General features: G+C 44.0%; 1 protein-coding gene across 1 annotated transcript in view; it reads right to left on the reverse strand.

Annotated features, from left to right (window-relative positions):
* Positions 1-17485, reverse strand: part of EML1 (EMAP like 1) — a 121199-nt gene extending 103714 nt beyond the window's left edge. Inside the window, exon 1 of the mRNA XM_021549677.3 lies at positions 17272-17485. Within this exon, the coding sequence (XP_021405352.1) occupies positions 17272-17299 (28 nt within the window). The 5' untranslated portion in view covers positions 17300-17485. The remainder of the gene's footprint in view (positions 1-17271) is intronic.
* Between the last annotated feature and the right edge of the window lie 8126 nt (positions 17486-25611).

Genomic DNA, 25611 nt, shown 5'->3' on the forward strand with positions numbered 1-25611 from the left:
TTTCTTTCCTTTTTTCTTTCCTTTTTTCTTTTCCTTTCCTTTCCTTTCCTTTCCTTTCCTTTCCTTTCCTTTCCTTTCCTTTCCTTTCCTTTCCTTTCCTTTCCTTTCCTTTCCTTTCCTTTCCTTTCCTTTCCTTTCCTTTCCTTTCCTTTCCTTTCCTTTCCTTTCCTTTCCTTTCCTTTCCTTTCCTTTCCTTTCCTTTCCTTTCCTTTCCTTTCCCTTTCTTTTCCTCATTTTTTATCTTTTGATGTGCAGATTCACTGGTAATGAATAAAACACAGCTGGTTTTAATTTCTGCTGCTAAGGACTGTTTTGTGAGGTATTTAAGTTGCAGTAGGATAACTGGGGAATAATGAATGAATCCTTTGGGCAGTTATACTTAGTTCACAGAACCATAGAATTGTTTGGGTTGGAAGGAATCTTATTTACCAACAATTTAGTCTCTTCATTTTAGACAAGCCATGTAACCAGATTTTTATGTTTTACAGGGATTATTTGCTAACAAAATAGTATCTTCTCAATACATTCACAGATATTATTCGGCAGTCACCTCTTTTATTTTTCCCTGTAGGTACAATCTGTCTCTGTTAGGAAACACTGTTATCCCTGGCAAAGGCAGTGATGTCTTCAGGCAATCTGCACATAATGCTACATGTCCTTTCTGGAGCACAGCTAGAGATACCAGCATATTTGTCTTCCTATCTGTAAAAGTTTCCCCAAACGTTTTCCCTTCCAACAGCACGTTTATGATTGCACATACTTATACTATACATATTATTTTAACAAGGTAACTTCAGAAAACTTGTGATTTATCCCTGTTTTCCTTCAAGAGCTTGGTGTGCACAGTTTCACACTCAAAGAGGAAAACTGTTGGCTCCCAGCAGCCAAAAAAGCAAAGCAAGACTCAAGTGCTGCAGTTCCCTCTTAATGAGTAAGCAGCTGAAAATAATACCTCCCGCACTTCCTTTGGCAACAGGGCTTATAGGCAATATTTATCCTTCTTTTTAAATTTTCTGTAAAACAACTAGTGCAAGATCACAGGAAGCAACTGGAATGCAGACTCTAGTTTGTAGTGCTGTAGCTGGCTCCATCTCCAACAGAGCAGCTTTGAAATCCTGATAAATTAATCCATGAGATATTCTGCTCTCTTCTGCATAGGAGTGTATGTTGCAGCTAGTGTTTCTCCTTTCATGTAATCTGACCCTATCTTAGTCCCACTCTTAATGCTCCTCACCATCAGCCAAGGCATTAATCTTGAGAATGAGTCCTAAATCAATTCCTGGAAAGGCAGTGGAAGTAGGCATCAGTGATATTTTTCAGTCCAGCCAGTACATGCCATAAAGATTACATTTGTACCAGGCACAAAGATACACTTGTCAGCTGATGCATTTTTTGATCAAAAAACTTTCAAGAAAAATAATAGATGAGATCTTGAGATTTTAGGAGCATGAGTTCAGCCCAAACAGGATGTCCAAGCTGAGCTCCCTGAAATCAGTGAAAATATGAGTAATGAGAGAGACTCAGCATGAATATTTCTAGATGGGAATGCAAACCACCTCCAGACATCCTGAAACTGATAATTTCTACTGGGAACAATGACACATAGCACAGTTCAATGGCCTTTAGGGGTCGTGCTTATCCAGTGATGAGCACTTGGAGTGTATCCCCTGCAAGAGACTCACTGGGATTGATTCCCAAGTGGTGAAGTAGCAGGCTGTCCCACTGGAGGGCATTAGGAGGAAAAGGCAGCAACAGCTCAGATGAGAAGCAGTGACCCAAGCAATTCCAATGGAAAAGAACAGAATTAGAAAATATCTGTGAGTTGGGTCCTTAAATCTAGATAGTTAGTAGCTGAAGAATGGCATTTTAAACCACGGTCTTCATTGCCCAAGCCCCCAAAATGAACTCTCTGAACTGATCTCTGAACCTTGTGTGATAGTTTTGATGCTTGCAGTAAATGAAAAACCATTTTACTGACTGCTGTTCCACATACCTGGCACATTTACAGTAAGTTCTATTCAAATCAAGGAGATAATGATTGGTTGCCTTTTTGTCTAACTGTTAAGTGAAATTTGTGGACACCTTTATTTTCCCCCTTTCCAGAAAAAGTAAAAAAATCTTTAACAGCCTCAAAAAAAATTGATCTTTTTTTCCAGGTATCATCACTCACAGTGAGTGCAGGCCAGCACACAGGGCAGAGGATCATTTAACATCTCATGCTGCACACCGTTCAAGTAGGGCTGTAGCCTGACAGGGGCCCAGCAGCCCTTCCCAGCACAGGCTGATGGCATTGCCAGGGAAAAGGTCAGGGTGGGTGGTGGAGGGTGGAGCAGTGGCTCTGCACAGCTTCCCAAGAGCTGCTCCACCTGCACCTTCTGTGCACAGCCCCAGCCCCAGCGCTGCATCCTCTCAGGAGGCTGCAGGATAAGCACAGAACTTATCTGCTCATCAGTGTCAAGGCTCAGGCGTCTGTGTGTGCACACAGAAGGGTCAAGTTCTCCTGAAAGGTCTGAACCAGCCCTTTAATCAGAGTTCTGGCACATGCAGTAGGCTTTGAGACTCAGGTACCCAAACCTTTGCTCTTCCCTGGGATTCTGAACAGTCTGTGGGCTTGAAGTGGCTTAGCAGCCTGTGATTTGCTCACAAACCATGAAAGACCTCAGAGGCTAAACTCCAGCCATCCTGTGAGATCCATCCTGGTTGGAACACAGGATGGGCCACCCTTTGCCACTGACTGGAGGGAGGTCTAAGTATCTCTTAAATTGGCCTCTGTCCTTGTTCAGGGAAACCTTCCTTTCATTTCACATATTTTATATCTGTGTAAGGGCACAAAACCCCAAAACAAAGCCCAAATAAGGATTGAGTTCATTAACTATTAATACTGTTCATTATTGGTATTTGCACAGTAGCATTTGCATGCATGAAACGTCAATACAAATGAAAATATATTCCTCCTTCACATGTTTTATGACCTCATTTATATGCAATGTAGCTTGTCAAGAGATGGCAAACAAAAGACCTGGGAGGATGAGGATTTACTCTGGATAAGCTCATAGCTACAAATGATTTTGAATCATACTAGAATTAAGTAACTTAGTGCCACTAATGCCACTGGCACTGCTACTAGCTTTGACACTACTGAGAGACTTAATCTGAAAGGATCTTTTGATTTCTCAGAGGCTCCTAATGGTTAATTTTCTATTAATTTTAATTTTTTTTATTTTCCTTCTTTAAGACTTGTCAGGCAGAAAGTCTGATAAGTGAAAGACTCTAATCTAGGCTAGGTTTAGCTTATGGCAGGCAAGGAGATGAGGAACAAAAAAGGAGCAGGGCAGAAAAAATATCTTGCAGTTTGCCTGAGCCACTAATATTTGCTAACCACAATAAATATAGTACTGCAGAGAAGCTCCTAATAAGCTTATATAAAGCATTTTTAATTGGATGCTGTCAGGTTAAACACTGTTTAAAAATATAAATATTCTTAATAACTCCAAATTAAACAAAATGAAGTTTGACTACCCAAATAATTTCTCCTCTTCATGCCAGAGTCTGAACTGCATTTCACACAACTCAGCCACTGAAAATAGGCAGGGCTTTATTCTGTTGCTGTTGGTCTGGAGCACACCTGGATCACATAGGAGAGGACAGTGCAGGGACGTGCCAGGCAGTGCTGGAGATGCAGCAGCAGGGATTGAGGGGCCACGTTATGTCCTGGCTCACCAGGCTGACTGGGCAGCTCCTGTTACCTCTGGCCCAGCCTTGGACTTCCAAGACAGCAACTCTGGGGCTTGCAGAATGATTCCCACCCCAGAATGGCAACTCTGGGGCTTGCAGGGGGATTTCTACCTAGGGACAACAGCTTTGGGGCTTGCAGAAGAGTTTCCCCACTGAGCAATGGTATGTCTGGGTTTTCCTTCTATCACGGCAGCTCTGGGGATTGCAAGAGGTTTTTACCTGGCTGTTAATGGGGCCACTGCAGCTCCTGCAGGATCAGCCCAGGGGTCCTCACACAGCACTGGATGCAGCTTTTCTTCTTTTAGTACATGACTTAAATGTTCCATGTTTAGATTATAGGCCTTTCAGGGCACAGTTTAAATCCAGAGCAATGACAATGTTGATTTTAACTGAAATTGAAAGAAAGAGCATGTGGAAACTCCTTAACAAAGAAGTTTTGTAAACAGTGTCTTGATACTATGGTGATGGGTCCTTAGAACTGCCGACTCCAGTTTTCTTTCTATTCAATCCCTTATTTTTCTTCCAAACATTCTGATTTTAGTCCTGTCTACATGGCAGTGTTGATTGTGCATTTCTGTGCATCTAACAAGTGCCAAGGAAATCAAACTTAGGGAACAGCGATGCTGGATCTACTTCTCAGCTGACTCTCTCACAGAAAGTGTTGGAGAGAGCCAAATGCCTTTCCTTGTCTTGGTATTCTCCAAGGGCCTCTGGATGTACTCATTTACTCTGGATTTGGGTAAGCCACAAAGGATGGTCTGAATCTGAGAAGGGTGAGAGTGCAATGTGTGAACAAGAAAATCCACTCCCAGACCAAAGGGCTCGACAGGGCTGCCTGTGGAAGCAATACCAAGGACATGCTTGAGGTCATCTCCTCTGCTGTGCATCATCTGCCTGCTGGAGGCTCCCCTTGGTCTGCAGGCCACCCTCTCTCCAGCATGAGCCTGAAGATGCTGCCTGCAGTAGGAAGAGCTGGACTGTGCTGGCAGCTTGAGCTTTGCTTGTGACTTACAGGATTTCTGATCCCAAAAGCCCCTGGGCTTCAGGGCACAATCACCAGGAGTCTGTTTGGGTAGGAGCAGCCAGCCTCAAGCATTTGATTCATCTGGGTGCAACTATTCACTCTCACCAAAAAGATACTGCAGCAAATACAGAGGGCTGCTGCATTTGCTATTTAGCAAATTCTCCTCTCCCAGGTGAAATCTCCACTGCTTCTTTCATACTGAAAAAAAAAAAAAAAAAAAAAGAGAAAAATGCTGCCAAATAACTCACAGTCTGGATGGCTTCAACAAAAGCAAAAAGAAGCACTTGGAGTGTGATAGAAGGATTACTGTCATCAATATCATGGTCTGTGGGAGGACAAGCCTGATGTGCTGGGAGCTTTGTAAACATCTCAGACTACTTAGGGAATCTGCAACACAAACTGAAATGTTTGAAAATGTATTTTTTCTTACCAATACATTTCCCTAATGGGTACAGACAAATTTGGGTCTGGAAGAAATCCAGTGAATATGGTGAACTACCATTAAAGAAGAGCAGATGCAATTGTTTTGTGCCTCCCTCTCCCTAATGGAATGATTCTCCATGGGAGGGGAAATAGAAGGGAAAAGCCTATGCAATGTAATAAGGATGAAAAGTTTGTTCCAATTTTCTCAGCCTTCAAGCCTGGGCACAAGCCTGTGTCTGCTCTATCCTGCAGTCTCAGGCCCAGCCAATTGAGCAACTGAATGTTTTCTGTTTACCTCTTTTTCCAATCTCTTCTGTAAGCCAAAGATAAAGACAGTACAGCTCCAGCTGCACTTTTGAACCTGTGTTAAAATGGGGTGGAAATAAATCTTAATGAGATTGTCCAGCCCTATTACCTTAAGTAGTATACCTCAAATGAACCCTGCTGAAGGCTGTAATTCCTTTCTGAGGTTTCAGTGACATGAGCAAGTGGATCATATTTCACTATTGTAGTTTGTGTCATCATTGGATACTTGGTAGAATTCCATGTTTATCACATAAGAATTAGTGAAACACACCTTTATTAAAGATGCAAAAATAGAATAAGATGCTTTCTGTTAATAAGTACAAAGAATTTTCTCATGATTTTCTTCACTTCAGAAGAAAGATTACTTTGGAAATTACTTTGATTACTTTGAGAAAATTACATTGCATTTCTACTTTGTGAGTATTCAGATGCAAAAATTTTACTCCCATGAATTTTACAATTGGTGTCTTGATGCTCCCTCTTTGCTCTCTGGATAAAATCAAGATATTTTCCCAAAGCTTGCTGGTGGGCAGAACAGAGAAGGCAGCAGCAGATGGGCAGGACTTGAAAATTGAAGAAAGGCCAGAGAGGTCTCAGAGGAAAGGTCTCCAGGGAGCACTGCACTGTGGCACAGATATCACTTATTTAGGATCTCCAGTGGTCCACCCCCTCCCCATACACAGCTGAAGAGAGAATTTTTAAGAGCTTAGGTAACATGCAAAAAAGAAAAAGGTGATCCTGAGTCTTTGGAAACCCACAGCAGCATCCCTCATGGCACGAGGCATGTGCCCTTCACATGAAGGGCATGTGGAGGTCTAGTAAGTATCAAGAAGAAATCAGTTTTTCCAGCCCTAACCCACCTGGCTGTGCAACAAATGGGATTTTAACTCACATTGTGCCTGCAGCATTCAATGAGTAAACCACAAAATTAAGGTCCAGAGGAGAAGAATCTCCTCCATGTCTAAATTTAGCACAAGGCCTTGAAAGTACAGACAAGGAGCCAAACATCATCAGTAGCCAGAGAATTTAGAGAAGGAAGATAAATCAGTTCTGGTAAATGGTTTTGGGAAATAACAGAAGGGGAAACAGGGATCTAATAACCCCTTACTGAACTAAAGTTAACCTCCCTCTCTGGGCAGGAGCCTGGGACTATCTCTGACCGTAGTCTGAGCTCAGTGAGTAATTAGGACTCCTGCTGGTTTTTTGCACCTTTTATAGCTGTTTGATATTGGATCAACACAGAAATTTGAGTACATGGGCCCATCAGATGCTATGAACTGTTGAGAGGACAGGTCTGGGACTCGTTGCAGGTAACAAGTGATTTTGCACAGAACAAGACCAAGCCTGCAGCAGCTGTATTGGAGGGTGCCTGCCCAGCTGCCTTCACTCCTTGGCATTCTCCAGGACTGACCTGTGAGCAGGTTGGCCCGTGGCAAGGCACTGTGTCAAGTAGTGGAAAATAAATTTGATCTCCCTGTGCTGGCCCTTCACTGCAACCAGCTCGCTGGGGATTGCTGTGGGAGCCCAGGCTCAGGGGCACAGAGCAGCTCCTTGGGTGGGCCTGGGGCTGGGATGGACTCCTGCTGCAGCCTTGCCTCACTCTCTGTGGCACCCACTCAAACACCCAGCTGCCTCCAGTTCTCCACTGTCCCTCAAGGCAGCTTGATTAACAAGGCAGATTGTCAATTGAGCAATCACCTCAGAACAAGGAAATCTTTACAGATTTGGCACCATTATCCAGGACAACCCAGCTGCTGAACTTCACTAGGAAAAGGAAGCAAATGCACGTGCTCGACTCTGAGGCACACTTCTGTGGGAGAAAATAAAATCAGTTTAGTACAAACAAGAATTTTCTAATCCTGTATCATCCCCTTGGACAAAACTGGGACGTTCAGCTCCTGGCTGGCTGTGTCTCATAGTCAGAGTGAATTTTCTCATGGTTTTTTGGGTGCTTCTCTCCCTTTCTCTGCAGGGACACCTGACCTTGGGAATGAGGGACATGGCACAGGAGCACACGTGCTACTTCAGGAACTGGTTTTGTCCTGCTGAAATCCCAATGGCAGAATGAAGCAGGGAGACGCTCTTGCTCAGGCTCTGATGATCTCTCTGCATCCCCAAAGCACAAATGGTGCTGCAACCTTGCTGGTGTTGGTTATGTTTTGATTGGCCTGAGCATGGAAACTCCTACAGCAGGGAGTGAGACTCACCATGCCTCAACAAAAATGTGCCATCTGGTCTATTTTCAGTGTTTTTTTTCCTTCCAGTGTAGTTGTAGAATAGTGAAGATGTCTTTTTACTCCTCCCACTTTATTGGACATCAGAGTAGGCAGGGAATAGTAAAGGACAGCAAAAAGACTCTTCAGCTCCTCTGTGTGCCAGGAGAAACCAAACAATTGTAGGAGTGGAGTTTGCTGAGAAAACAAACACTCCTCCTGTGAAAAACTGTGAGCAGATTGAATGCTTTCCCTGGAGTTTTCAAATTTTTTCATTAAATGACTCAAAATGAAAACATGCAGAAATGTGGTTGGTGTTTAAAAAGACAGCTTTTGTTAAAGAAATATTATTCTCCATCATACATATGTGAGCACTTGCATGCCTCAGTCCACCACATCTATTCCAGACATTGCAGATTATCTCACACTTTTCCACATGATACTTCTCCCCAAGCCTTGGATATTTAAATACCTGACCAAAGCATCTTTGCAAAAAAAATCCCCACTCTCCATCAGCATAACAAGCCCCATGTGTTGCTGACTGGGTGAAAATGGACAGTGCATAGACATTTTGACAGCCACCAAAAAATCATGACCCAAGAAACCTGGCTGTAGGAAAAAAAGCAAGTCTTAAGAGGCTCATGATAAACATCAAAGAGTTGGCAGCACTAAGAAAAATCAAACAGTTTAGATGAGATTTCCCAGATAAATTGTTTCTATTTCATCAATGCACTGTCTGGTTTTGAACAGTTATGCCTGAATATATGGAATTTATGGTAGATGCAGGAAATAACAGTTTCCTTCTCAAAATCCTTTCCACATGTGGTTCATATGCCTCCAGCACAAAGAGATTGCAATATCATGTCCAAGTCATATGGGTGTCAGAATGTCTGCTGACTATCACAGCAACAGATGAACCTGGGAACCTCTGTTTTGAGATAAAAAGCTGTAGAAAATGACAGATTTAGTGGCCCAAAGACAGGTTGCCGGTATCAGAAGTGTTTGTGTGTGAAACTATTGACATTGTAGAGTATCTTCAAGCAACTGGTGAAATACTAAGTTATAATTATAACAAGTATACTCATTGTTAGAGATCTAGTTATGAGGTGTTCAAGTATCTTGTATTTTATGACATATGTGTTTCCAATAAGCTGTTTGTCATAATATTCCAACTTCACTTCTAGAAGATATTGAACATAGTAAAGTATAGCATTCCAGGAAGATCAAGGCCAATCTCAGGTTAAGTTAGCTTGAAAACTTCTGCTGGGAACTGCATTGCATCTGTGCTTCAGCCACAGAGCAGAGAAGAGTTGGCCCATGGAGCAGCTGTGGGAACCCAGGTTTTCCCAAATGGTCACTAATGGCATATTCCTCATCTCCTCATACTGGAATAGAGACCACAGGTCTGATTTATGGACATGCCCAGTGCTCACAGCTGCCAATGGAGTTTGAATATGTGAAATACAGTGGTGTGCTGGGTGCTCTGAAAGAAGAGCTCCTTGGCATCTCCAATTACACACCCACAGCTTTGGGAACTGTTTTTGGCTTAATCTTGACGTGTCTCAGTCTCTCACATATAAACTGAGTAATTCTGCACCCATGGCTCTTTGTGTGACATTGCTGAGTCATACCTAGCAATGTTTCAGTAGGGGAAATATGAAACATTCACTATGTTTTAATTAGTGCAAATATAAATACATTTCTCTGAGCAGTTGTGCTGGACAAAGTATGACTAATGCCTGGTGCTTCCCATGCACCATGAGTGTTTGCTGGTGGGCAAATCTCACCAACCACTCAGCACAGGGCTCAGGCTGCTGGTCTGAAGAGTACAACCAAACTGACCCAGCCACAATTTGCTCTGATGGGTCAGGGGGACAAAGATATTTCTGAGATTTCTGAGAGTTGTGATCCTTATTCATTGGATTGGATGGAAAGGCTTGATTTCAAAGAAATGGTCCCAATGCATGAGTGGGAGATGTGCAAATTATAAGTTTAACCTGAAGTCAGGTCCTTCATAATCCCATGGTCAAGTGCAACCGGAGATGCTTAGCTTGCTGTCACTGCTTTAGATTTTTGAGTCTCTGTGAAAAATTACCCAGGTGTTCAGATGTTTTACACACAGCTCTTTTGGTGTGTGTGCTTTTATTTCTTTATTTCTTAATTTCTTTTATTTCTTTATTTCCTCAGCCGACCTCTTCAGGCAAGTCTGACTCAAAGAGTTTTCACCTTGTGATTCAGCAGTAAGGATTTTACCATTTTCACAGTAGCTATGTTAGTCACTGGGAAGTGTTCTGGGTGCACAGAGTGATTGCAAAGCCAGAGCACATCCTGCAGCTCTACAAAGAACACATCACAAGGGATAATTGAGTAAATATATATTTATCTGCAAGATAGATGAGAATCACAGGAAATGCCAAGTTTGCAGGTAGTGTCAATGGATTTTAAGGGGATTTTGGACCTAAACCTTTCAAACATATCTCCAGGCTTAATTTCATGCCTTCATGATACCTCGTGAGGATGAGCCTGTGTTCTCCCAAGGAGCACTGAAGTGATGGAAACTTGAGCCTAACAAACAGTGCTGAGAACAGTGATGTGGGATAGGGGGGCTCCCACCTGACAGTGTGGAAAAACTGCCTAAGATAAATCAGCCATTGGCACCTGCCTGAAATGCTGTGGTTTTTGTGATGGAGACAGCCTTGTACTTCCCAAAGTCTTCTCAGAATTTGCTGTGATTGCTTCAGGGTCACAACCCTTTCACTGAGCCTAGTTTGGAGTCCTCTGAGCGAGGGCTTGCTTTTCTTCCAGAAGGGATTTGTGATTGACAGCCTGTGTGCAGAGCCCAGGAGCAGCTCTGGCCAGTTCCCGTGTGCCCTGCTGGCTCAACGGTGACTTCAGCTGCTCCATGAAACCCAGGACTCCTCAGAGAACTGATCCTGGGCACTACTAACGTGTCCATGCCAGCACCTGGCATTCGACAGGAGCCCATGCCTCTGCCCCAGAGTTTCTTTCCCATAAGGAAGAAAGCATTTGGGGGGTCTTGACAGTCTTTTATGTGAGTTTTAGGGGAGGTCTGAGATGTGAGGTAACCCCTAATGTTACAAATGTAATTGTGAAAACCACAAGTGTGTGGAGAAAGAGCTGATCAAAGTTTGTAAGGAAAGAAGTCACAGGGACATAGAAGCAACTGAATATGATGATGAGAGACTGGGCACCCGCCAGGTTTTTTGGGAGGGCACACTGAGCATTCAGTTTGCAGTCTGAATGGCAAAGGAAGTGAAGGGGGCCCCACCCTCTAAATTACTGCCTGTATTACAGGTCTGCAGCAAGAGAAGGCTCCAGACATTGTTAAATGCAATTATGGCTTCTAAATGCTGATGACTTAACACAGAATATGTTGGAAATACTGAAGATGTTATGAGGGATGGAGGAGAGGAGGAGAAAAACCACACTGGTTGTTTTTGCATGCCTTAAGTTACTGCAGACATCATGGAATAAGACTGTTCAGGTATGTGCAGTACAGTGCAAGTGCTCTTGCTCACAGACCCTGGGACAAACTACAGCTTCCAAGTATTTCTGCAGATAAGGAAAACTCTCCCATTGGGATGGGGGAGGAGTGGAGGAGTGATTGGGAAATTGTAGCATCTTCTGTATTTCCCAACTAGATCCTTAACCACCAACCCAGCAGAAAATGTTCGTGCGAACTTCTACTGCCTCTACTAAGTGCCTGGAAGAGCCCTCCTTCTGCACCCCTCCTCAAAGAAAGAAAACCAACCAACCAACAAACAAACATTTTCTTGTGAAAATGGGTGTTAATGTGTCTGCTACCTCCACTTGCAACCTCTGTAGCACATAGCACACATACTCACATTCTGCTTCAGAAAAGCAGTGAGCTGGCACAGGCTCTGCTTGCCAGGTGAATAGTTACACTAGTCCAGTAGTCTAGTTAGTTTAGAAGGAAACTCAGGACACTCCTGGAACATAGTCAGCTCCCACAGAAACACCAGGCCTAAGGGACAGGATACCCATGCTGAAGGTGAAAAACTGGGCAAGCAACAAAGTTTGCAATTTTTTTCATTCCAGAGGTTGCAAACTTTTAAGCTAGTTGTAAAAAATAACTTTATGAGTGGCACAGGAGTGTTGTATTACCCAGCTATGAACAGGTACACTAAGTTTGCTAAGCTAGGCTGAACCCCTATTGAGAACTCCCTAATACTGGGCTGCAACAGTGACCACCTTCTTTCATCTTTGCTTTTCCTGACAAAGAACTAACTTTGCCATTTGTGGCATTTTGCCCAAGTGCAAATGTGGAGCTGCTCTTTGCCCTCTGTCCCTCTCCCAGCTCTCTCCTTTTCTCAGCACTGAAGCAAGTGATTTGTGGTCTTGGAGGCTTCAGATTTCTCCAGATGGAAAAACCCTTTTTCCCTCAACAAATATCTGAGGAGGTGCATGGGAAGAGAGCACAGTTGAGCCATTAAGCTCCAAGGCTTTGAAAGCCCAGTCTGAAGGTGGGAACCCCTCCTCAGCAGGATGCCCTTTAACCCAGGCTCACTCTCACCAGGTGAAGGCTGCACCCAGGTGATTTTAACTCTTCATGGACAGTAGGCTGAACATTTTTACTCATGGGGCTGTCTTAAAATACTGTATAAACAGGAAGGGCTTTCCAGGCATACCTCTGGTGTCTCCATGGGGCTTGCTCGTCACCATAAATCTATTTCTGGGATTTTTCTTGCAAAACGTGGATTTCTGGGGCACCAGAGTCACTCATTTTTCCTTGTGTGATTGTCTGATCTTTGTGTTCCAAACTCTCTCTAAAGCTTCAAACCATAACGATTTCTTCATCATTATCATCATCATCATCAGTGTTTGCCCCTGAATGCACAGCCTCTGCTGCTCAAGGCAATGCTTGCACAGACTGAGGACACATGGAATTTCTGGAGGAGGACTCCCAGCTACCAAGATAATTCTGGTATTTCAATTCTACTTTCATCAAACTGGGGCAATACTCCCAGATATTATATTTTATTTTATTTTACCTGAGCATCCAAAGGCTTTCTGTCTTGCTCCCACTCAATTTCAATTTTCAAAAATATGGTCTTTCAAAATGTGTTAGTTTATTGACATTGTCAACGAAATGTTGCATTTTGAATTAGTAACATCTGTATTTCATGGTGAAAGAACACTCTATTGGAAAATGTGTGACTGCTTCTAATAGCTAGCATTTGTCTCCTAAGCTGACTTCCCAAATGCAAAAGGAAATGAGTTTGCCAAGGAGTCCATACACAAAGATTAGAGTTTCTGTGAAGTGTTTATCCATCACAAACCCTGATAAATAATACATCTGCTTGCCAGGTTCTCATCACCCCAGCACCCTGGGCTCACCTTCCCCTGGCAGGGTGTGCTCCTTGGGAGCTCTGAGCAGGCAAGCCAGTGCTGCTGGGGTTAGTGCAGTCAGGAGCTATGGTTCATCCTGCAGAGCTCTCTGGAGATGCTTCAGTCATGCCATTGCATTCCTAAGCTACAGCACCTAACTGGCTTGATGTGATGGAAAAACCTTGCCACTTCTCTGCTTATCCCTGAGCACTAACTGCAGCCTGCACAGCCACTCTGCAAGATGATTTCAGGCCTTTGCCTTTTACTGAGGGTCTCACACTGCAAACTGATGCAGAAATGGTGCTCCACCCCTAAGGGAAACATGGAGTTACCTGCAAAAAGATAGACATTCTTTACCAAATCTAATGAAATATGAATTTCAAGCATAGTCCTATGCTGATATGAGCATGTGAAAGTTGTGCAATTTTATTTGACGGGAGTAGTGCTCATGCAAGTCATGATTTTTTGTTGTAGAAATGCACACAGGCCATATTTTATTCCCAGGGGTTGCTAGAGACAGCCCAGCATGGGAGCTGGAGGCCTTGCTCACTAACAGCCTCTCTGGCTGAGATAAATGGACCCTCCATGACAGTGCAGAATGTGTTGCACTTCAGGAAATCTAAATTCCCATATTTTTATGGGATATCCTAATTCTGAAAACACCAACTTTATCAACTGGCTCCAGTCTGTCTTAAAGATATGTTTGAAATATGTAATTTTAGCTCTGAAAGGAAGTATTTAGCTAAAGAGTCAGGAACATATTTCAGATGAAAAGTCTTGCTTCCTCCTCTATTGAAACAAGGCCAATAAAAGGTTGTGAGGAATTTTAAGGAAATTCAGTTAGATTCTCATTGCCACCTGCTGCAGAACAAGCCACATTAATTCTGTTTCTTCCCTTCTTAGCCCTGTTGCAGTGAATAACAGAGAAGGTATGCATATATGAGACTCCTGGTGTTCTTCTTCAGCATTATAATCTTCATCTGTTGTGGCTCAATACCCTGTGTTATTTCAACAGTGGTGTTATCCACAAGAAGTTACCCATGTTATTCAAAGTCAACCTGTGGCTGAAAGGGGAAAGAAAGAAAAGAGGCACTTGAAGAACCCTTGCATGACTTCAGAGATTTTTCTGAAGTCAAAAGGTTTGTGTTAAGAACCAGAACCATCATGAGTCATATATTCCTAATCAAAATGCTGCGTGCGTGAAAAGCTGTTCAGTCGTTCAGAGACTGAACTATGACTCCTTACAAGAAGAAAATAATACACACAAGAGGAAGCATTTAAATAATTGATGTGCTTTTCTTTTATCTGCTTGTAGGAGTGACAAGAAATCTATGTAGCTGGCACTAATGGATAGCATCTGTATGTCAATAATTGCTAATGAGGAAGAAATAGGAGCGCATTTGTCTTGAAGTGACTGATATTTTTTTCTTTATCTCCCTGTACTACAATGGGAAATTATTAGTGTAAATTTTAGAATTCTGTTCACTTTCAAATCTCAAAGGTTTTCAAATGCCTTTTTTTTGGAATGAATTCAATACAGAATTGAACTGAACTCTTGCTTACATGTAATCTGCATTCTGGCATTTAAAATCCTTTTTTTATATCTTCTGTACTACATCCAAACAACAAAATAAAACTTTGTTCGCATCACATGTTTAATTTTCCATTCCACAACAATGAAAGAGTGCAGCCACACTGGAATTGAACAGAAACCAGTAATTTAAAAACACCCAATGCTTTCATCATGAAAAATTGCATAACCATTCCCAGCACTGAAGTAGGATACTCTTTCTGAATAAAGTCTTTTAAAAAATTATTGGCATATCAAGCTGTTCATATCCAGTGATTTAAGTCGAAGATTGTATTCAGCCATTCCCCCCAAGTTGCTTTTCTGAGGGAACAATTACGCAGCTGTTCCTGCTACATTCTTGTGTAGGCTGAAAGCAGTCTAAAAACTCTGGCATTCATTTCCTGTAACTACAAAGTGCAGTTCTCCAGGTTGATCGTGAGGCATACCCTGTGCAAAGAGGTTACTGAAGCAGTACATACACTTGACACTAATATTGTGCTTTGGCTAAATTATTTATAGCCGTGTGCATGTGTGTACATGGGCGCATGCACAGGGCTGTCGGGTTTGTGTTCGAAGCAGGGCTCTGGACTGCAGCCACATTGCAGTGCTAATGATATCTGTCACTGCACCAACTTTTTGTGGCTGTATTATCTGGCTGCATTCAAAATCAAGGATTTTGGAAATAGACTTCCAGCCTTGCTGTGCTCATTGGATTCAGCAAAGAAGCATTTCTGCACTAGTGAACACTAAGCAGTGTATTAGAAGGTTTGATGATGATTTTTTGCAACTCTTTTTATGGAGTGTTAAGTTTTAAACGGCCAAAGTTTTAAACTTTGACCTAGCTAGTGAAAGAGCAATAGCCACAGAGAGAATTACTTCAAAATTCCTTGACATGAAAAGCAAGCTGTCAGCAGCTGGTTCACTAAGATTATTTAATAACTCTGATGGAGTACCACCATTTCTCTGTCCACTGCTGGTTTGGTGCATATTTTTATATTAATATATATGCATCCACACGTCTGTGAGTATAGGAACCAGAATATTTTGCCAGGTCCACGAAGCAGGTGTCCCTTGGGACAGGTTGGTTGCATCTGGCATTAGGCAAGGTGAATGCAGCTTCATGGGAGAAGGCCTGGAAGCAGGGTTGGGCAGTATGGGAGAATAGAGAAATAAACCTTTGCTCTGTTTCTGGCACATTTCTAATCCACATCTAAACATCACTTTAATTTTCATTCCTGCCCATAGAAAATGGCTTTCTTCCCTCAATGCATCCATGAGTATTTTTCTGGAAGAAAACTTGAAGGTCCTTTCAGCAGTATAGGTAATTGAGATATCAGTAATTTCTGCACACAAGATGCCATGCACTCTTGATATCAGTTTCATCATTAATATCAGATGCCAGCAGATACTGATACCATCACCCTGAAATATCCCACCCCCAACTCAGAGTGCTTAATAAGCAAGCTGTGGCCAGGCCCTTTAAAATCAAAGCCTGTAAAAGCGAAACTTTGCTGATTAACATTTCACCCGTTTGAGCAGAAAAGCAGGAAATACTCATTTTCATCTCTCCTGTCTTTAGCTGATAGCGACAGCCCATGGAATTGTGCATGGTGCAGCTCACTCTGCACCATATACATAATTTATATTTTTCCACTCTAATTATGACTGCGCCGTTTTGGACTTGGGATTTGCTCTGTAAAATGGAAGCAGGGAGAGGAGGAAAAAAGAAAAACATTGCAGTAGCCTTCTCCTTCTCCAGCTGTACTTTTTAGCCCAGAACCTCATCTTTGATGCACAACCTCCACAGACCAATGGAACAGGAGTGCTACACAGTACATGTTGCATATATATCATGTGACAAGATAAATGCTTGCCATGGTACAATAAAAAAGGTATTTCCAGTAGTCCATATCTTTATTAGTAAAATGCCTTGGCAGAGAATTAGGCTATCATTTTGACAAGAGTTTCTTTTTGTACAGGCAGCCTAGATAATATAGTTCCTATAGAAGTTTTTTTAAAAACAGCTGAGAAACATGCTTCTTGCTGACATGCTCTTCTGCCTAGTGAAATGTGACAGATACAGCCCTAAGCTCTCATACGGGATTCCTTCCCAGATACAGGCAAAGTGTATAATGCACTTATTTTTAAAATAATGTAAAATTTCTATTTCCTTTCAGCAAATAAAGCCTTGGGATTACATTTATCTGCCCTGGTAGTGTCCGTTACCATGCAGGAAGGTTTATCAAGGAACAAACAGGACACACACAGCGCCTGGTCCTGCAGCACCCATCCCCACAAAACTCTCCTGAGCGAACTCACGACCGCACACACCGAAACCATCATCCATGCGGACACCGACCCTTCAGTCCATCAGCCTGAATCCCAGAACCCTTCCTCCTGCCCAGCCCCTGTGCCTTCGGAGAAAACCCAGGCACCACCACCCTCCCCAGCCCTCCTGCAGGGACTCCAAGGCACCGCACCAGGATCTGCAGTGGTTTCAGGGGGTTTCTGCTCTCCCCGCTGCGGCTCCGGCTCCCTTCGAAAGCAAAGCGGCTTCGCGTGTGACTCTGCAATCTGAGCCTGCGAGCCGGCCGGCAGGACGCCGGGGTAAATATAAATCTGGCGCTTACCCACGGGCAGTCCCTCGCAGTCTGACATCGTGGGAGAAGTCCTCCTCACCGGGGGCTCAGGAAAACCACTGCAGGACCACAAGCGCGGGTCCTTCTCTTTGCAAAGGCAAGGGAGAAAAAATATCTGACAGTTCACAGGCACCCTTCTCTTGCGCTCCACATCTACCCACCCAGAGAGCTGTGGCAACAGTCCCGTCCCTGCCTTCTCATTATGGGATGTAAAGATAAGAATGTGCTTTTGTGCCAAAAGAGTGTGCTATTGGTGGATAAATTTGTTGTCATCCCTCCCCTCCGCAGAGTTTCCTCTTTAATGTCACAGAGGCGCATTACCCTGTCGGAAAGGCCATCGAATATTTATGAAACGGCTTTTAAGAGCCGAGCCGCGAATCCTGACGGGGGAGCAGAGCTAATTGCTGTGCGGTGGGGTTGGTGCTGGAGCCACCCCGCAGGGCGCTCCTGCGTCCCGGGGGCTGCGGGGCCGCTGATGGGCTGGGGGAGAGGCTCTGACATCTTCCTCTGTACCCTCTCCTGCTGCAGGGTCCGAGTACAAATACTGCTGGAAAAGGGGGCAAAAGCCAGGGTGTATCTCTTTAAGGACGGAGGAAAAAAAAAGGTCTTTGTTTATATTGTAATATCTGAGAAATTGTTTTGTGACACTGTTGCTAAAGGTTGTTTCGTAGTTTACAATAATATCGTGAGTGCAGATTTCTCTGTAACTTCATGACTTTTCTTGCTTAAAATATGCCACTTTAATGCCAGTTTAGTGGCTGCTCCTACAAGTTATTTTTTTACTCTTGGAAAATGTTTATGTGGGATTAGTTGGATACGAGGTTCCCAGACTCGCGCAGTCAGTGGAGAGTACCCCTGCACGCTGGTGCGCTCATTAGGCACCTTAATGAATGCAAGCAAAGGCTCTGGCAGCGTTAGAGCCAGGCTGGGCTTGGCAGGGACGTGCGGGACCCGGTGGGAGCCTCAGCACCCGGGGGTGCTGATTTGCTGCCACTTTTTGTCCTGGGAACAGTCAGGAGCAGTCTGGGCTTTGCCTGACACAGACCTTCAGTGCTTGAACCCTTCCCAAATGTCGGGTCTCAGCCCCAGAGCCCGAGGGAGGGCTGGAAGGAGGCAAGGGGGGCTCCATGGGGGGCAGTCTCTGGGAAGCACTTCCAGACCATGTGGCCAGACAGCCCTGGGGGAAATGAGCCATCGGGAATATCTTTCTTCCGAATGCCTTGAAGAAATAAAAGCATAAATTACATGAAGTATGCTAGGAGCTCAGGGTGCCCAGCACCCCTGAAAAGTCTGGGCTGTTTTTACTCAGATGCTTCAGTCCAAGCACCCAAAGGCTGGCACTGCTGGCTCTGCCTGAGCTCTCCCTGAAGAGGAGCCTTTTTATACTCTGCTGGTTACTCAGCAGCACAGCTAGCCATGGATTCAATTCAGGATGTCTGGCCCCTGACTAAGAAGCAAAAATAGCTGCAAAAGTAGATTGTGACATGTTCCCAAAACCATTCCTCGGGTTGCCTACACAGGGTTGGGCATGCAGGGCCAGGAGTGTCTGGGCAGCATGAGGCTCTGTTGGCACAGTTCTGTCAGGGCAGCCCTCGTCAGTGCCTTCTTCCCAATCTGCTCAGGCAGCACACACGGAGATACTCACTGGAGTGAGGCTCACCTGGAGGGCAGCTCTGAGGAGGAGCAGAGCCTCAGGCTGTGCTCTCTGCCAAGGAGGCTGTACTAGGAGAAGTGCAGGGCATCATGCCTGGCCTCTCCATCCTGCTGCCGCCACAGACCCAGGGAGTGGCCACTAGCTATTCTGGCAGTCAGGGAGGTGTCTGGTCTTGATCTCAGTATGCATCTGGGAAAGGAAGAAGGCCTAAACCAGACTGGGAGACTTTTCTGGCAGTGTCATCTGGCTGCAGACACATATTGCTCCAATGTGTGACAATCAAAGCTTTCTTAGCTCGACCCTGTGGAAATGCAGGCTCCCAGCTCTGCAAGCATTTACGTGCCAATTTAACTTCAAGCCCCACTGAAGTTCCTGGAACTGCTCACAGTTATAAACACATGCATAAGAATTTGCAGGATTAAGGGCTCACCATTCCTCCTTGTATTCGGAGCAAACAGCTGCAGCTGGTTTTGAAGTTACCTCTCACAGCTGTGTGCTGGTGCTCCTCCACTGAAGGTTAGAGCCTTCTGGCAGAGCTGGACAAGTGCCTGCAGGGAAGGCATGCCAAATCCCAGACTGGTGTCTCAGCTCTGTCTTGTCCTTCAGAGGAATTTAAGAAGCCCCTGCCTCAGTAACCCCCATACATTGTCCATGGCCATGTCTGCTGCAGGTGGTCACATCTTCTGGGAGAGGGGCAGAGACGCCCTGAGGGGGAAGGACAAATATATCTTAAACTATTACAGCAAAGTTGGCAAGAGTCCATCTGCCAGAGCCCTTACTAGGATTTGGCCTTGGGAGAGCTCTTCAGTGAAACACTAAAGGAGGTTAAAAGTTGAAAAAATCAACTTACACAATACTCACAAACAAACACCTTCTTTTGATGTGGATACTTCAATCAAAAAAATAGGTCTGATCCCTGGATACTTTAGTTAGAATGTTGGTCTTTGATAAATTGTAAGACTTTTTTTCTTTGATTAAAACAGAGTATTTCTTTTACCTTCCCCCATTTCTCAGCCTGAAAAGAGAAGAGCCATGTTTGCTCCTGGAAAAAGACCAAGCCTGGAAAATTTAAGTCTGACAGAGACAGTTTAGGATATTTATGAATAAGCCTGGTGTCTGTCATAGCAAAAATGCAAAAGTCAAAAACTGAAATAAAAAATAAAAGGTGAGAAGTAAAGCACATATTACTTCAGCAGGCATTACACTAATGGGAGAAATGGGCTAAATATTTGCCAGTAACTGCTCTCACTTAGGCTTTCCAAGTAACCTGAAGGATACTTAACCCTCAGCACAAAGAGAGAACCATTTATAAAATCTCTCCTTCATTCTATTCCCTGACAGACAGCTGTCTGCATAAATCCATGACAAGTACCATGAGTGGGGTAGTAAATGCAATGTATGGAAGGCAGTCACTGGAGTATTTCCTAAAGAAGATTTTCCTGGACCATTTAGTTTCCTCTGGAAGACAGCTGCATTTTCCTGCTGCATCTTGAAATACTTAAGCAGCTGCTATGGTGTCCCCTCTCTGGAGATTTCCAGGAAGAATTATCTGCCCAGGAATGTTGTGGATGTCCCATCCCTGGACACGTTCAAGGCCAGTCCTGACAGTGCCAAGGGCTTTTGAGATACAAAAACTCTGGAGCTGAGCTGATATGCCTGAGGAAAGAGGGCAAATTTGGGGAAACCTGGGTGCAGGGTGCAAAGTCATAGAGCTCAAATATTGCCACCTACACAAGTAAGACATGTAGTGGGACTTATTTTCTCATCTATATGTTTACACATTGCATCTGATCTGTGCCTAATCTAAGTGCTTAAATATAATGGAAAATCTGGGCTTTAAGGTTTTAAATCCCCTGCATAATTTCCCCTGCAACCTCACACAGCAATCTGGCTGTGAAAAGAGCCTGATCCACCTGAAAGCTCCCAGCTGAACCAGAGCTTTTGCTACTGCTGACTTTCCTCTTGCTCAGCCATGGATGGAGCAGCCTCATCCAAACCTCTCAGGAAGAGCAGGAGCATGCTGACATTACTGGTGGAAGAGCTTTGCTAAGCTCAGCACTGCTGCAGGGGCATGGGTGAGCTGTTCTGCTTCCCTCTGCCTTTCTCTCTCCTGACAGAGGGAAATCATGAGAAGTGAGAATTATTTCTTTAGCTAACAAAGTCAGATCTGATTATTAAATCTGCAATTTTCCGTGAGATTGAAGCGAGCGCAGGCTTTTCTATCTCCCATCAGTGTGATTTCCACGCAGTTTAAAGAGAGAATGGCTGAAATGCACTTCTCCCTTCTAATTTATGCAAATTCCCTTGGGTTTTTCCTGCCGTGTGAAGAGATTTCTGACTGTTGTGTACGGAGGATTCACAGCCTGGGGAGGGGGAGGGGAAGGACAAGGGCTAGAAGAGAAACTGCAGGCTGATATAAGCAGGTTGGCATCAGGATGTGGATGGCCTTCTCTCAGAGCACTGAAGAGCCCAAAATGTTAGGAATTTGTTAGCTAAGACACGTTTGTCCCCCTTGAAAAGCCCTGCAGTCGTGGGGATAGAATGTGCCTGTCTGTCCTCTAATATAAGGGGTAAAATTGACCCCAGCTTTTGGATTGCACCCAGTTATAGGGCAGAGAAGCAAGAAGGGGGAGTGCTGGCTGGCCACCACCAGCCCCACATCTCCTGAGTCACTGACAGGGCCTTGGTGAGGTCCTGGATGTACCTCTGGGATCAGGGTGCAAAGCCAGGGCCAGTGGGATGCTGTGCCATGAGTACATGGGGCAGAGGAGGGAGCTGCTGCTCAGATGGGTTTGAACATCTGCACAGCAACCAGCAGAAGGGAAAGCAACCAGGCTCAGTGAGAAGCAGAGCACCCAGGAAGTCCCAATTATTGGAATTTTATTTCATTATTGTTTTCTGACTCTTTCTCTTGGCATTTCAACTTGATGGATGGGAAGTGTAATAGTGCAACTTCAAGAGGAGCTGATGCTCTGACAAGATCTCACGTGGATTCATCCAGAGAAGGAAGAGTGAACAAAAATAGGCAAGATACAGCTGACAGCTAAAACAGCCCTCTAGGAAGCAACAAATACAAAAGTAATGGCAGCCACCGAAAATAACTAGGCATGTCATAATTTTGCATTTATCTCTATTTTTTAAATGTTATTAGCAAGATTTTCACTAGTAAAAGTTGAATCTGAGCTTTGTATTCAAGAAAGGAAATGTCTCCCCCATCTCCTCTGATGTCACCCCAGAGAGAAGATTAGAAGATTAACTATGTCAGGTGACACAAATCCAGCAGCAGGGAAAATAATTTTGCACATTGAAAAAGAAAATGGGGAAGAAATTCCTGCTGTCTCCAAGAAATGTGAACCTTACTATTGCTGGCTCACAGAGAAAATACTTCATGCAAATGTGCAAATATACAGTAAAGAAAATAAGAAGATCAAAGATTCAGAAGAGGATTTTTCTTAAAGAAGTAATTAAATGATAGTCTGAATGTTGGTGGCATTTTCATTCCATCTAATTTATAAAATGTTACATTCTCTGGGAGGGGGTTATGAAAGGACACTGCAGTGATGTGAAGAAACAAAAAAACTACATTTGAAAGACAAAACTGGGTTCTGAGCTGCCACAGTTCTTGCTGACAATATTCCCTGACACATTGAGCCAAAATGAGCCTGCTGTGGCACTCAAGTGAGATGCATTTGCACAAAGTTGGAGAAAAGGTGAGCATGACAGCATGAGCCCAGCTTTTGGCATCTGCTGACAAACATGAGTGGCTCTGTGCTGGCCAGCTCTGCAGGAGTCACCCAGGACAGGGGACATAGGCCAAAGCTCTTTTCCATCAATGCATGGTAGATTTTCATGCTGTAATTACAGTTATTGGCAGTTCCCTCTGCAGAGGTTTCAGGTGTTACTGAATTGTCTCCCAACATAAAAAGCCAAGAGAAATTATATGATTCAGTCTGATCTTGCTGCTTTAGGTTTTAGGGACATTATTGCTGTTTATTTTACTGGGTTTGAGTCTTGCACAGATGAGTGAAGCTGCATTTGCTCTGCACAGATCTGGTAGGAAAAAGTGTCGAGCCCTGAATGTAAACATTACAGTATCATGTGGTGGGTTTGAGGAGAAGGTGAGAGTCTTGCAAACCTGATTTCGCAGCTGCAGAAATAGCACGCAGGCAAACAGATGGTCTCTGCAAGGAGGGAAGTCTTTTAAAGATACACAGATTAATGAGCTCTGCCAGGATTTTAGTGGTTCCTACCAAAATTCCTACAAATCAGTTTAACTGGATTTTAGTGGTTCCTACCAAAATTCCTATAAATCAGTCTATGTGGGCAGGGAGGAGGTGGAGATGAGAGGAATCAATAACTTCCCTAGACAGCTTGTATATCCAAGGTTAGCTGACAAAGGCTTCGGAGCTGGAAAATCTTGAGAGCAATTACAGAGGCAGAGTGTCATCCTTTAGGGAGGCAAAAGCCACAGTGCTCATCATGTACTATCAGTGCTCTGGGGACTAATTGCAGCTGTCTGTGATCACAGATATCAGTTTGGTGATAAAGGAAGGTGAGGTGTCAGCCACACTGAATTATTGGCTCATCCTAGGAATTCTGAAATTTGCTTTGAGGCAGTGAAAGCATCCTCTGTCCACTGCAGGTCAGGGAGAGATCACACCTTCACCTACCTATACTAGAAGTAGCTCCTTTTAGAGCACATAACCAAGGCATAAAGAGACCACATAACCAAGGCAGAATATTTGCTACAGCCAAACACAGTCCTGCCTTCAGACAAATTACATCTCATTTCCATTCTCATCTCCCTGCTCTGTGCTACATCAAGTATAGAAAGATGTTTTCACCAAGCTGAAAATAAGATGTTAAAATTGTCACTGGCCAAGGTTAGCCACAACAGGTAGCCAAGAGATCAGGTTTTCATCCCAAATTTGGAACAGGAGTAAACTATGCTTTTGGGAATGACCAGCAACAGAAACAGAGCACCAGCGAGGTCTGATTGTCCAGCTGATCATCTGTCCAGCTGATTTTCTCTAGCAAAGCAAGTGCTGTCCCCAGAACACTGAGTGAAGGTCTGCCATACTAGGAGACAGAATTGATTAAGAAACTGATAATGGAATCAGAGGTGAACAGCAGGGAAAATTATTCATTAGAGTGTCTGTGAAGTTTGTAACATGGTGCCCTTTACAACCCACTTTCATTTGCTTTTCTGCAAACATTTGTCACCAGTGTTTGACAGCAGGAATGATCTGGGAGGAGTTTCCATCCTTAGTCACTCGGAGCCGTCTCCGTCTTACAACAAACACAGGCACAATTAACGGAAGTGGTGACCTTGTTGGCAATCTCTGAAAAGAGGACAAGACTCCTTGGGAATAGTGAATTAAGCAGATTATTACCACTTAAGTAACCTCTCTAAGTCACGTTGTGGGTGAGGCATGTTGCTGGGGTTAAAGGGAAATCTTGCCTGTGACTGCTTAAGTAGCACATAAGTAGTTTTTTCAGTTTTCATTGGAAACTGGATAGATTTGGTTTAGGTTTTCTGATATTGATGTTTTTCACTACAGACATCTCTAGCTGTCCCATGAAGAAATTCAAGACTGTCTTGGTGTGGTCAGACTCTTGGGTTTGGGGGTGACAAGCCTGGACTAAGGGGCAGGGACTGCCTTGGAGCTGAGGTCAGGCTCCTGACAGGAATCAGAATCCCCCCTGCCAGCAGGGAGATGAGGAAATCCTTGAAGGGGGTTAAGTGACTTTCTTGGGGTCATCCTGTGAGTCTGTGGCATGGTGGCAGGTGAGCCTGGCCCCTGTTCCACAGGAGGCAAAGGAAAGAATTCACTAAATCAGTTTGGAGTGCTGCCTGCAAACATAGAAGTGTAATTTGCTTATGTTTATAAAAAATAAAATATAAAAAATATCTGTTTCATATCAATGCTCATGAAAGGTGTAACAACCTTTATTCTTTTTTTTAATTGTAAGTGTGAATGTATGGGAAAATACTGTTGTGGGGTAGGCTGATCTGGCACTGATCTCTTGGCATTTTGGACAGGTACGCTGCTGCAGGACTGCTGGAAATGAGGCTTTAAGTGTGTGACATCCTCTCACTTACCCAAAACCTCTGCCTCAGAGTGCTAAAGTGCTGCAGCTGGTCCAGGAGTGCTCTTTGGACACTTGCCAGCCTGGTTGCAGCTGCTGCATCACCACACAGCTGTGGCAGCTTTGACATTTGCCTGGTGTCCACCTGGCTGCTCTCACTTCTGCTGCAATCACTTCTGTGACTGAAATATCTTACAGCCATTCTTGAGCTATGCAGCAGCCCCACAGCTTCTTTCAATATATGAACAAATGTCCCAGTCTGCTCTGGGAGCTGGAGGCATTCAGGAAGTCCAGATCATACAATTTATGCTTTAAAATTGGAGGGAAAAGCTTCCTTGCAATATCTTAATTTGATGCATGGACCTGCTTTTTCCTTCTTCCTCTCCAGTTCTGATCTGGGGAGAATGTGGGGATGGAATCTCCCCCTCTGCCTTTCCTGCACACAGGCAGTGTACCCTCGCTGGAGCAGTGAGACATTCTCACATGCAGTAAAACAAACCTAAGGACTCTCACCTCAGGCAGAGCCAGGGTTGTTTCTGCCTCTTGACATTCCCCAGGGCTGCCTCTTGCAGTTCTCAGTGATGCCT

This window comes from Lonchura striata, chromosome 6 (assembly GCF_046129695.1).
Source record: "Lonchura striata isolate bLonStr1 chromosome 6, bLonStr1.mat, whole genome shotgun sequence".
Lineage (NCBI taxonomy): Eukaryota > Metazoa > Chordata > Aves > Passeriformes > Estrildidae > Lonchura > Lonchura striata.